The 14,684-nt window shown below is 36.1% G+C and overlaps 1 protein-coding gene across 1 annotated transcript in view; it reads left to right on the top strand.

Annotated features, from left to right (window-relative positions):
• Positions 1 to 14,684, top strand: part of Gpc6 (glypican 6) — a 943,908-nt gene that overhangs the window by 614,439 nt on the left and 314,785 nt on the right. The window contains exon 4 of the mRNA XM_048341182.1: positions 12,833 to 12,998. Coding sequence (XP_048197139.1) covers positions 12,833 to 12,998 — 166 coding nt within the window. The remainder of the gene's footprint in view (positions 1 to 12,832; positions 12,999 to 14,684) is intronic.

The raw sequence follows: 14,684 nt of genomic DNA, 5'->3' as shown, positions 1-14,684 counted from the left end.
GACTTGTATTCCTGTTGCATCTGCCTGGTGAAGATGAACAATAAATGAGGGGAAAGTGACAGATACTGCTTGGGAAATATCTGCATGCCACTGTAACAACCTGTTTGTGCTGATCTTGGCTAAGATTAGAAAAGCCATAGAGAGAGAGGAGCCCCTAGTCATTTCTCCCAGTACCCCATCTTGAGTCAGCAAACCTTTCTGCCTACTACCTCCTCTAAAATGATTATTATATAAGTTTGGTCCCCAGCATCCTTTTCTCCTTGGAGAATTTTTCTTCTTCTTCTTGTTTTGTGTTACTGTTTTGGGTACCAGTGATGTGGCTTGAACTCAGGGTCTGGGTAGGATCTTAGCTTTTGTACTCTAGGCTAGCACTCCACTATTTGAGCCACAGCTCCATTTCCAACTTTTTGGTAATTAATTGGTGTTTAAAGTCTCACAGATTTATGTGCCCAGGCTGGCTTAAACTGTAATCCTCAGATCTCAGCCTCCTGAGGAACTAGAGCTCTTGGCATTCAGTCAAAAAAATTTAAAATAAATAATCCAACAATTTCAATTGCTGCTACATTAAATAATGTATGCTTATCATTTTGAAAATGTGTTAGTCAAACACATTGTGCTTATATAGCTTTCCCAATAAAATCTGGGGTGGAGGAGGAGGGCTTAAATTTAGAAATAAAATCCTTGATTCCTTCAAGAAGGACTTGAGAAAAATTAATAATTGTTCTTCCTAAGTGTAACAAATACATTTGGTATTTCTCTGGACAAAAACTAATACCAGATGTTCAAAAGATAAATAAATACTGACCAAAAGATATTGCAAAAACAATTTGTTGCCTATACAGAAGACTTTTTTAACCAGGTTCTGATGACCCACACCTATAATCCTAGCTCCTCAAGAGGCTGAGATTAAAGAATTACAATTGGAAGCAAGCCATGTAGTAAAGTTGGTGAGACTCTTATCTCCAGTTAACCAGACAAAAACTGGAAGTGAAAATGTAGCTCAAGTAGTAGAATGTCACCAAAAAAGCCAAGTGAGAATGCAAGGCTCTAAAAAGTCAAGCCCCTGTACTGACACCAAAAAATATTTTTTTCAATAGACAATTTATTATCCCTTTAAAACTAAACACACTCTTTCAAGATGCAGAAGTTTGGGTCACTATCCTCAAAATTATATTTTGTAATCTGCAAGCCATTTACCTTCTAAGTGACATGGTTGAGAGGCGTTAGCACTTTCGTAGAAAGACCCAATATGCTGACTGAATGCCTTGCTAGGTTTTCACACCATGTAAATTATTTAATATTAGTGTTTAAACACAACAAACTCCTTGAAAACATGTATTCATTATATATTTTAGTAATATCCATGAGATCTCAGAAATTGTGGGGATTATCTTTATAACTCAGTAAAATTATGCTTAATATCTTCATTTGACCTAAAACTTAATCAGTGGTTTTATAGGATTCTTTTTAAACATAGGAATTAATGGTGGATGATGTTCCTAAAATTGGCACTGTGAATTCAAATATCATAAGTCTAATAGGATTTTTCCTAGGAAAATGGTATCATGGGGCATATATTCTGATCAGGTTAGATAAAAACATTAAATTATTAACTCTTACAAACCATATTATAGTTTTCTAAAATATTTACGAAGCAATTTGTTAGTTGATCATGAAATTATATTTATGGGTTTATCATCATGCTATGCAAGGAAGCATTCTCATTTATCTTCTTCACAACTCTTCTGTGAAAGGTCAAGTGCATCGGGACCTTGGAATGCTGGACTCACTTCTCAAATTTCATGATTTTAAAAGTTTTCCTAAGTAATGGATCTTTCCCCCCAAGATCAAACATTACACAACTTACAAATGAAATTATCTCATCTTTCAAAGTAAATCTCTTATGAAACTTGAAGAAGGATTTTTCAAGTGATCCTGTATTATGGGAGAGGGACAGACTTTTATACTGCTACGATACATGAAAATTAGAAAAATTAGTCTTTGAGTATTCTTTTACAAATTCTCCTTGTAACACCTTTTGTGGAATTAGTTGCTTCTAGTATCTTTACCACCCACCTCCAAATCATATGGGTTATCTAAAATAGTTGTTGACACAGTGAAGTGAGTACTCTGTGCTGACTCCATTTTCCTTAGAAATAACACAATCTGTAAATCAACGAAGAATGAAAGGATGCTGAATTCTCCTTGTTCTCCATATTCCATTGTGACTTTTTACCACTGTCCTCCTGGAGTTCCCAGTAGTACATTTCTTAAAGGTTGTGGTAATTTCTGACCCATTATTCATGAATTGAGCTATTTAACAGCTCTGTATTTCTCAGCCAGTCATTCAAACAGTAGACTGTTTTCATCCATCCTTCCTCAGCTGTCACTGTTGCTCTTTGGGAGTAATATGAATTCATATATGTGTGAACAACTCTATGGTTCACAAACTAGAGAGCATTGATACAAAAAACATGGTGTGATCTTTGGAGAACTGGTAATAGATGGATGATAGATAGATAGATAGATAGATAGATAGATAGATAGATAGATAGATAGAAGATTGATAGATTAGGTAGAGATCTAGACATCAGATAATGCAAAGATAGATACATCACACAATACTTATACAAATTTCATGTCTATACATTATACATCAACAATTCTCAAAATAATACAATGTGGTCTTTGTATTCCTGTGTGTATTAGACTTAATTGCTTTTTTTTCACCTCTTCTTATGTGCCAGCTACTATATTAAGAGTTTAAAGTTATACATAATCCTGAACAATTGATTTGGTTTAAATTTATGATGATCCTACACACCTTACTTTAAAGCAGATCGGGGAGTGTCCAAGGCCAATATATTATTGTAAGTATGCTAGAATTACTGTACAGAGGTTGGAAATTCATAGTTTCTACCAAAGTGGATTCTCACTTCAGTGACTCATATTTAAAGACACTGTAAGAATGTTTCTTCTAAATGAAGTAATATTTAAGCTATAATGTCTAACTGAGGAAGACAGGTATTCCCCAATGAGATAGACTTGGGGATCCTGTTTTGTATTCTGCACTTGTGTTTTGAAATTTTACAGTTGTGTAAAGTTTGAAATGTCAAGCAGATGGCTTAAGTAAAAAGCAGTACAACCATGTCCCATTATGGTACAGTAATGCAAAATCGAAATAATACTATATCCTATTGTGTAAACACATCAGAATTCCCAGTGAAATACATATTAAAATAATAGAGAAATGGGGCTGGGGATATAGCCTAGTGGCAAGAGTGCCTGCCTCGGATACACGAGGCCCTAGGTTCGAGTCCCCAGCACCACATATACAGAAAAAGGCCAGAAGTGGCGCTGTGGCTCAAGTGGCAGAGTGCTAGCCTTGAGCGGGAAGAAGCCAGGGACAGTGCTCAGGCCCTGAGTCCAAGGCCCAGGACTGGCCAAAAAAATAAAAATAAAAAAAAAAATAATAGAGAAAGCTTGAATGAAACTATCCATTCTTTCTTTCTGTGCATATGAGAGAGAAAGAGAGAGAGTGTATGTTGTGTGTCTATGTAATTTATATATGTCCTATTGGGCACTCTACCCAGTGAATAATAGCATGTATTACTAACTAATGTGGCATTCACATTTATGTTTAAGGGATGAAGTTAAAGACTTGGATGTAGATAAGTAAATTTGTAACATAAACTAACAAGTGTTCACATAGACCTGGCTAGAAATGACATAAAACTTAACTTGTCCCCCATGTCCTGATTATGCTTTAAGTGATCCACAGCATTGATATTACTGGACTATAGGAATTCTGCTATTATGATTATTAGAACCATTTACTTACTCCTAGACTCAGAAATTATCATCTTCATTTATAGCTTTGCACATGCTTTTTGCCTTTCCAAGGAGATTTCTAGGTAAAAGTACATTTAAAATTTTTTAAATAGGATGATTTTTTTTTAACCACAGTAGCACTGTAAACATTTGTCAACTATGTAGGGAATATTTTTGCTTCACTGTTTGATTTGCAATTCATAATTATTTCCTGTCTTTTCCTTGTGATTGTTCAATGGTACGAGATGAAGAAAAGATAGTTTCTGAGCATGTACATTTTAATCAGTATTCAAACTGAACTCAGAAGCCCAAAGCTTTTCTCTGCCTGTGAAGGGAAATTCATCTCCATTGAGACACCATCAGCAACAGTTAAACTAGGAGATGATTTTTTGAAAGAAAATAATAACTAGCATTCAGGTCATTCAATCAAACTTATTTTGTTATCATTTAATTTGGATATGATATAATTTTATATCACCACATGGCTATATGCAATCTTTAATCTGTGATAAATAACTTTATTGCTTCTCTGAAATTCCCTTGTCAAAAATTGTAATTGCATTGCTAGAGATGAAACGCAGGGCCTTGCACAGTCTTAATATATGCTTTACCACTGACTGAACGTCCCAGCTCTTAAGTTTCTTCATTACTAAAAATTAGGATAGGGGAAATTCATTTGTTAAATATTCCTGAGCCTCTCTTTTAAACAATATTCTTGAGACACACCTTGCAGACCATCTGCCAAAGTGAAGACTTCAGTCATTTTTAGTGTATTTACATTGCTGACCGCTATTTGGAGAATCTAATTTCAGAATATTTTGATGGCACAGAAGACTAATTTACCTCTAGTCACTCTCTAGCTCCCATCTCTGCTTCCACCACTCCTGTGCCCCAACCACCAAAACCACTAGCTACTTTCTGTCTCTGTGGATTTGCCCATTCTGGATTTTTGTGTAAATGGCATCATGCAATGAATGAGTGATATTCTGTGACTGGCTTCTGTTACTTGGCATAATGTTTACCAGGCTCATCCATAATACCATAGATATTGTTCTTCTTAATGGCTAGGTATTGTTTCATTGTATGGACATACTACATTTTGCTTATCCACTTCGGATGTCTCCTGTGAGTGGAATCGTACACTCTCTTCCTGAGTGGTCACTTATTTCACCTACCATAATGCCCTCCATATTCTTCCCATCCTATAGCAGGTGTCAGGATTCCCATCCTTTCTAAGGCTAAATCATATTCTAGTTAGGCCTTAACAATATTTTTTTTCGTTTTCTTTTTTTCCATTCATCTATAAACAGAAGTTAGGCTGTTTCCAACTTCAGTTTGTGTGAAGAGGGCCTCACTGGACGTGAGAAGCCACGCAACTCTTAGAAAGCTTGTTTTACATTCTTTTGGATAAATATCTGGAAGTGACATTGCCTCTAATGACAACAATGTTTTATTACCTCTTTTTTTGCCAGTCCTGGCGCTTGAACTCAGGGCCTGACCACTGTCCCTGGCTTCTTTTTTGCTCAAGGCTAGCACTCTGCCTCTTGAGCCACAGTGCCACTTCTGGTCTTTTCTATGTATGTGGTGCTGAGAAATTGAACCCAGGGCTTCATGTATATGAGGCAAGCACTTAGGCCACTAGGCCATACACCTAGCCCATACAGCAATGCTTTGATTACCTTTGTATGAGTTTTGAAATAAAAAAGTCTGCCTTCCAATTTACTTCCTGCTTTTTCAAGATAATTTTGGTTATTTGGGGCCTTTACAATTTGATATGACTTTCTAGATCGGATTTTTCATTTCTACAATGAAAAGTTATTAGAATTTTCAGAGATTGCAATTAGCCTATAAATTTCTTTTAGTTGTGTTGCAAGACATGAAAGATTCCACAAAAAAGAAACCTCCTGAATCTGATAGTTTCAGGAATGCCGCAGGGTATAAAATTGGCACTTAAAAATCAGTAGCTTTTCTATAGACCAGCAATGAACAGGCAAACAAAGAAATCAGGAAAACAATTCCATACACAATAGCCTCAAAAAAGTTAAAAACCTACCTATAAACTTTACCAAGAAGATGAAAGACCTATATAATGTAAACTCTAAACTCTCAAAGAGAGAAGTTAAAGAAGACAACAAAACATAGAAACACCTTCTATGATCATAGATTAGCAGAATTAAATAATGAAAATGGTTATCCTATTAAAATAAATCTGCAGATTTGATAGAGATCAAAATCTGAATATTAATTTTCACAGAAATAGAAAAATCAATCCAAAAACTCATATGGACCCATAGATCATGCCAGCAAAAGCAGCTTGAGCATCTAGAGCAATAATACCACAATATCAAACTTCAAATGATACTACAGAGACATAGTAACAACAAAAACAGCAACAACAAAACATTTTAGCAGAACAAAAACAGACTCAAAGGCCAATGGAACACAGCAGAAGATTGGGAAAGAAAAGCACACCCTAACAACTGTCTGGCTTTTAACATAGAAGCCAAAAACATACATGGGGGAAGACAAATTATTCTATAAATAGAACTGGAAGCCCTAGAGATTAAAACTAGACCCTGTTCTGAGGCCAGGGTAAGGGAGAACAGAAGAGATCAGGAGTCAGAAAGCAGTGTTTTCTTCCAGACACAGGAAGGAAGAGATTGTCTCAAGTCTGTCTCCCACTTTCTGGTAGATAAAAGCTGCCAAATCCTTGGTATTTCTCCCTTGCAGATAACTCATTCCAGCCCTGGCTCCATCTTTCCCTCACTTTCACTGTCTGTGTCTCTTTCATTCTCCTAAATGACACTCTCCTTTGCTCCTTGGACTAATGAAATCTGATTTGTCTTAATCGTCATTTTATTTACATCTACTGAGAACCTATTTTCAAATAAGGTCACACATGGAGGATCTGGGTAGATGTGCATTTAGTACCCTATAGTCTACCCACTATGGCACATAATGGGTCAGAGGTTAACTTTTTTAGTATTATTATTTTGGTTGATTAGTTTCTTTGATTTTATTGCTGCTGGAGAATCAAACTCAGGGCCTTGCACATGATAAACTGGCATCCTATCACTGAGTTCCAAACCCAGACTAGTATTTTTATATAATAGTTCTTATCTGTGTAAAAATAGTAGTAGTATCCTCACTATTATTTCTGATTTTGGTTACTAATTTTTTCTCTTCTGGTCCTGGGCCTGGACATTGTCCCTGAGCCCCTTTTGCTCAAGGCTAGTGCTCTACCAATTGAGCCACAGCGCCACTTTCACCTTTTATTTCTAAGTAGTTCAGTGGCAATAGAGTCTCACAGACTTTCCTGCCTGAGTTGGCTGTGAACCGTGATCCTCAGATCTCAGCCTCCTGAATGGCTAGGATTGCAGGTATGAGCCACCAGCACCCAGTGGCTCAGTGTTTTTGTTATTCAGTCTAGTTAACTTTTTCAACTAACCAGCTGTTCATTCTATTTGATTTTTCTGTTGTTCCGCTGTTTGCTCTTTTTATTATTACAATGTTGTTCTTCATTTTTTTCCTTTGCTCTGCTATGTTTGGATTTACTTTTCACTCCTTTCCTAGCTTGTTAAGGCATAAAATTAGGTTACTGACTTGAGATCTTTTAAACAAACAACCTTGAAAACATGGCTCATACGTTTTGGCATGTTATGTTTTCATTTTCAAATATCTTAGTAATTTCTCTAGTGATTTCTTCTTTACCCTGATGGTTGTATAAGAATTCATGGTTCAAATTTCAGAATTTTACAGTTTTCTCTCTGTTATTGATCTTTGTCTTCAATTCCATTGTAGTCAGAGAAAATGTTTTGTAAGTTTGCAATGGTATTTAATTCCTGTAGACTTGACATTTAGAAATGCCTTTTAAGCTTAAATTTAATGGTCATTTTCTTGTATAAACACTTTGGGATTGCTATAAGAATTTTATTAGATTTCAGTATTCTGAAATTTGATTTTGTTAGTTTTCTATCTTAGAAATTTCAGTTAAGTTCCATGAGCTTACTACAAAGTCTATTTACAGGCTATTGATTGTTAAAAAATTAGATGTAAAATTGTTTAACATGAAAACTTACTTAATGCAATTTAAGTATCTTCAAGTCTGCAGAAAAACACTTCTGGCTCTGATGATATACAATAAGATCATGAATAGATATATCACATCATTTGCTAAATCTATACATTATGAAGTCTGAGTAATGTCCTGAGTAGGCTCAAAAAACATTGGGAACTTAGCTAAATAATTTGCTTACACTAACTTGTTTGTATTTTGCAAGAGAAAAGTAAATGTGTCCGTTTGTTTTGGTCACGTGATTTTCATACAGACAAGAACTATCTAGGTCCATTTTCACTTACTGGTTTATAGCCTTTTCTTGTTTTCCTCCTTATTTAATATTTTAATATTTTTCATCAGGTATGAACAGTTTATTAATGCAAAACAAATGTAAAAATATTCAACCAGATTCAGAAGCCCTAAATATATTGGAGACTTAAATTAATGACTTCTACATGGGTCATTTTTGCTATTCATCTCCAAACTTTGTGTCTTTTTTATCTTATGTTGCCATATTGCACTATTCAGAGGTGATGGATATATAGAAGTACTTTAAAAGTAAAGTATAATAGAAAAATGTGATTATGATAGTTTGCAAATGATGTGCAAACTATCCTTGCTAAGGACAGGCTATACTTCCAATCCTATTGATAAAAATGGAATGATTACATGCTGTAATGTTTTGACATCCATAGCTAGCCAGGTAGTCTTTGTTCATATGCCAACAAATCATACTTTTTTTTCATATGCATTCCTTTATTATCAAAACAATCTAACAGCCAATGTTGATTATACACTTTTTTATACATTTAAGTTACCATTTTTTTATATCTTTCATCAGCACCCTGCCACATTCATATCTTGTCCTGGTAGCAAAAAGGTAAAGTTTTACACTACTCTTACTTGTTCAGGACAACTGTAACAGACAACATGGAATCTATGATAGGAGACATTTAAATTTATGAGTATAAAAACATGTGTTTGTTGCTTCAGAGATAACTTTACTTTCTGAATAGTAAGGTCTTTCAGTACAATCCAGATGAAGTTCCAGCCAAGTGTTTTAAATAAACTCCAATGATTTGATATGACTTGATATTCAAGTCCAAGCTAGATATTCAGTGTTTTCTTTATCGCAAATATGATGTCTTTGACTTGAGGTACAGAGTGGTCTTCTAGAATCTTTGCATAAGGCATTGGGACATCAGCACCAGTAACACGAACAGCAGGAGCATCCAGGAAATTGAATGCAGGTCTTTCCATGATCCTGACACAAATTTCAGCTCCTACTCCAAACTGTGGCCAGCCTCCTTCCACAGTTACAAGATGATTTGTCTTCATGACACTGGCTTCTATGGTATCAATGTCCGTTGGTCTGATGGTACTCATATTAATCACCTCACATTCAATTCCCTCTTTAGATAGTACAGTTGCAGCTTTTCAGCAGTGGCCCACAGAAGGTATTTCTGCTTGGAGAAGAAGTTGCCCAGTATGATGGGGCATACAAGGTTAGCCGAGGCCTGTGGAAAAAATATGGGGGAGAAAATGCAAAAACTTCCAACGGATAAGTAGAAGTTTCAAGACTTAAATAGTACATGGTTTCATTTTCTGAAGTAATTTACTAGGAATATTGTCTGTACATTGGATAAAATAATTAAATAGTGGAAATAGTTAACAGCAAGGTAATACTGTCAGTTTCTCCATCTTGATATTGCTCTTCAGCGGTGCAAGGTTTCACCATGAAAGGACCAGAGTCAAGGGCATACATAGCTTGATCATTTCTTCAACTTCTTGTGTCTAAATTAATTTTACACTTGGCATTTTAAAACAACCTTCTTTTCAGGAGCTTGCGTACAAAAAAAAAATCTTCAGTGAGAAAATATATTTTTTAATTTAATTCAGACATGCAATTGTGAAAGTTCAAAGCTGTGATGTGTGAACATGAAAGCGTCAACTCTGGTCACCACAATCTATTATCTTCTTCAAACACCCTTTATTTCACCAAGAAGGATGTCATTTCCAAAAGTACTAAGAGACCTACACTTAACTTGAACAACATTGTTCTTTTAGATTATTGAAGTTGTTCAATTTTCTCTGCTGGTTGCTACCTTGAGGTAGCCACTCTTCCTAAATGTCAGATTGAGAAAATTGAACTGGTTCCAACACAATTAAGAAAAGAAAAAAAAGCAAAGCTTTGGAATTAATGTGATCAATAGCCTTTGACAGCAACATTAGAAAGTAACAATCGAATGCTAAGGTGTCTAAAACCACTTTGTTCTTTTTATCCTTTGAATAGCAATGTGGTAAAGAGATCTGGAAATATAATAGAGAGATTGATTCAAAAATGACCTTAAGACTTGACTTACTTACTTAATAAGTAGCTAAGCAATCATTGTAATTACTTATATGTGGTACGTGTTGTACCAAGTGGTCAAGGCCATGAGAAACAAGACCCTCCAGGCTGTCCAAGAGATCTCAAATCCACATTCCTGATTTTATCAAATGGCTGATATTCTGACTGAGGAGAAGCAAAGCATCATACGACACCAGTAGTAACCAAAGTAAAATAAAATATTCCACCATAGAAGAACGACACCATTTAGCTAGCTGGAGTGAAAATAGGGTGGGTCCTTGAAGGAAAGCATCCGAATTCGGAAAGAAATTGAAAAGCTAAGTGTGGGTTGTAAGAAAAATTGTAAGCAATTGTACTCAGTTGCAGCTAAAAAATGGCTTTCTCAATGAAATAACCAATCTAGAGAAGATGCTATGAAGACACTAATATGTCCTCAAAATAAAGTCACTAGAACCTCCACTTTTCTTCCATATTTTTCTTGTTTTTATTTTGTTGTAGGAAATGTAAATGTTAGTCCTTCTCTAAATACCTTTTTAAAGGAAAGGTAATTATATTTTGCTTGGCTTCTTTTATTTGCAGTACTTAAATGCTCTTTCTATTGTGCATACTACTCTATTTTGTTTAGACCAACTACAAATTATAAGGAAAAGTAAAAATGAGAAGGGTATTATTTTGGCCTAAAAGTAGCATGGAGTAATGAATGAATAGACTGTGGAGAATTAAATATAGGAAAATGTAAATTGTATAATCTAGAAGTAGGAAAAATGGCTATTTTCTATGAAGTGTTGAGCATTTCTATATGTTTGTAATTCTTATAAATTTGGGGGAGAAAATGCAAAAACTTCCAACGGATAAGTAGAAGTTTCAAGACCTAAATAGTACATGGTTTCATTTTCTGAAGTAATTTACTAGGAATATTGTCTGTACATTGGGTAAAATTACAGGAAAGTGTTACAGAAAGCAAAAACCTTACAGGAACTCAGATTTGGTTTCAAGGTGAAGGGTAGGATGTGAAGGGCTCTCTATCATATTTGAAAGTGTCTACTTGGTAGTGACCACCTCTAACCCCAGCTACTGGGAGGAAAACTACACAAACCCTATCTGGAAAATATTTAAAGTGAAAAGGAGCTGGAAGATGGCTCCAATGGTTGAGTTCTTGTCTCAGAAGTAGGAGGTTCTAAGTTCAAATCCCTTTTCTGTCAAAAACCATTTCTTCGTGTCTCCGAAATCCATCTGTGCTTTATCAGCCTAAATGGTCTTGCTTGTAGGATGTCACCTAAGGATGGAGTTCTGTCTGAATAGAGAAAGTTTAGCCGATCCAAGATGAGATTTGGGTTTAGTCACTTGCTTAAAATTTAGAACACAAATTGGGTAACATATATTTAGTTACTTGGCTAAAACCTGGAAATTGTATAAAAATCAACCAAATAAACAACATTTTTACATGTAGACATGAAAAGGAACTTTCTCTATTTTTTTTCTTGTTGGTATATTACCATCTTAACTATACTTAAATATACTTTTTAAATTTGACTTCCTTTTGAAGTCAAATTCAAATTTTAATGAGTCTAAAATAAGCACTTTTTTGTTTTAGAATTGGTTAGAATCACTCCTTTTTTTATTCAAGGCAAAAAGAGTGTTCATTGTTAACAAATTACTCATTTTTCTGAATTACTGTAATAGTTCATCCTTACACACAATGCTTACCTATATTTCATTAATTTTTTTAACTGTGCAGGAGTAGAAGCCTGAAGATGGTTGCTTATTTATTTCATAGCCTTGAAGCAGGTCTAGATCTCAGAAATCCCAGACAGGATGATATTGATCCTTTCAAACAAGTTAGGTACAAAGGCAGAATATCTGCCAGCCTCCTTTAGAAACGGGGTCAAGTAACCAGTTGGAAACTTTTCTAAAGGTGTCACATTAAACTTTAATAATACCTACGTTTTTATGGGGCTTTTAACTTTGCAAATTGCTTTCATGTGCGTTATTTCACTTCATGTTCTATTCAATGAAATAAAGAGTCTCTGTTTCCGGCTGGAATTACAATGACATAGATATCAAAATGTTGACGGGGTCATTTCAAAAAAAAAATTATTACTTTGCTCAGCACGTTTGAAAGGAACTGACTGACTTTAAGACCAAGTACTAAGAAGGATTTAGAGCTAGGGACCAGTGGCTCAAGCTTGCAATGCGAGCTACCTAGCTAGGAGGCTGAGATTTGAGGAACATAGTTCAAAGCCAGTTTGGGAAGATGAGACACTTTATTTCCAATCAACCACCAAAAAGCTGGAAATGGGGCTGTGCCTCAAGTGGTAGAGCACCAGCCTTGAGCAAGAAAAGCTAAAGGATATCTTCCTGGCCCTGAATTTAATCCCTAGTCCTGGCAAAATAAATACACACAAAAATAAATATTTAAAAAAGGGGTTCAGATTCAGCTAGTATATTTAATCTTCTCATTGTTTTGAAGTTTATCAGAGCTATTTTTGCTTGCCCTCCCCCAACCCCCCCTCCCCCATAGGAGAAAGTGACTACTGTACTCCTCCCCTTCATGCTCATTTCTGAGGCTGTGTTTCTTTCGCGATGATGCGCAGGTCAGCCCCACTCCCGGGTGCATCCGTGCCCTGATGAAGATGCTCTACTGTCCGTACTGCCGAGGCCTGCCCGCCGTGAGACCCTGCAACAACTACTGCCTCAACGTCATGAAGGGCTGCCTGGCCAACCAGGCCGACCTGGACACGGAGTGGAACCTGTTCATAGGTAAGGAGTAGAAACCCGGGGACGGTGGTTGCGCTGCTTGAAGGTGTGCACCGGAAGGATGGTGCGTGGAGAGACTCAGCGCGCCTTTTAGCAACCTTGAAATGTGCATTTGCCTTTTTCTTCCTTTGTAATCTTGCAAAATAGGAGTGACTTACATCTTGCAAAGGACATCCTGGCAAGGATGCCAGGCTGTCTGGATTCGATTAGCAGATCTCTGAGGAAAGGTTGAAGTAATGGACTTCAATTGTGGAGAGCCTGTCTGAGCAGAGACAAGCTAGGGAACAGTCTTGCAAAACCAACTAAAGACACAGAGAAAACAACAACAACAAAAAACGACTTCCTGCATCACCAATTTGAAGTACTTTTTTGTTGGTTTAATTTATATTGCCTCAACATCATCACAGTTTGGGTATCAACTTTTTTCTCAGATTATAAGGTCGAAATAATTCAATTTTTGGCTAAGCCATGAAGATCTTCTATTTCTAGGGAAAAGTAGGGCTCAAAGCACACAAACATGAAAGAAAGAACTTTGGGTGTTCCCAGGTGAGAGAAAGGCAATGGGAGAAAGGAGGAAAAGACCTGTGAATCACAGCTCTGTTCTCGGGGATTGCAGAAATCATTCCGGAGGTGGGCTACCCACAGATAATTTCCCGAATAGCTACCCAAGGATAAAAGGACAACTTTTATAGGCAGGCTTCTCCCAGGAAAATACACAGGCCTTGAAAGAGTAAATGTGTTTTCTTCCCCTCTGTCAACTAGCCTTCAAATAAAAGTACTTTCAATTGCATTTGTTGCAATTACAGAGTGACGGGCACCAGAGGTGAAAATAGCAACAGCATTTGTCAGCTCTGGGCTCTTGATCATTCATGCAAACCTTTCCACAGAATGCAGGATGAAAGTCTGACAGGGCAGACTAGGGTGTGATGGGGAAAAAAAACTGGGGGTATGTTAGAATACAGAGGAGCTCAGCCTAATATGCAAGGTGTGGAAAGGTTACAGACTTAGGCAGGGCAAGTCATTGGCTAACTCAGTATTTTGCTTCAGAAGGCCAAAGGAAAATGGTTTTGAAATTTAATTTTAAAAATTAAAACATTTAAATAAAATTTGAAATTTAATTTAATATGTTTATTTAATATTTGATTATTTTATAAAAATAAGAGTCTTTAAAAGGCTAATTATTAAGATATGCTTCTATCAAAAATGAAATGATTATTTACTAAGATTTTTTTCTTTGCCAAAATGTTGAAGGAGATAGGAACAAAAACGGAAGAAGAAATCTTCTAGGACATAAGATTTAGACTAATTTTGGCAAAGACAAGATACTCAGATAATGGTAGTAAAAAGGTGATCTTACAAAAACAATCTAAAACAATTTGCATTTCATTCTTTTTTGCTTTGTTGAGTGAGGAGCTGAATTTTATTTTCATCTTTTTATTTAAGAAATTGTGGGCTGGGGATATAACCTAGTGGCAAGAGTGCCTGCCTCTAGGTTCGATTCCCCAGCACCACATATACAGAAAACGGCCAGAAGCGGCGCTGTGGCTCAAGTGGCAGAGTGCTAGCCTTGAGCGGGAAGAAGCCAGGGACAGTGCTCAGGCCCTGAGTCCAAGGCCCAGGACTGGCCAAAAAAAAAAAAAAGAAAAGAAATTGTACAAAAGGGTTTCAATTCAACATATCAATTTGTGA

Source organism: Perognathus longimembris, chromosome 3, assembly GCF_023159225.1.
Source record: "Perognathus longimembris pacificus isolate PPM17 chromosome 3, ASM2315922v1, whole genome shotgun sequence".
NCBI classification, from domain to species: domain Eukaryota; kingdom Metazoa; phylum Chordata; class Mammalia; order Rodentia; family Heteromyidae; genus Perognathus; species Perognathus longimembris.
Note: the sequence above shows the minus strand (reverse complement) of the source record. Positions and strands in the feature narration are given on the sequence as shown.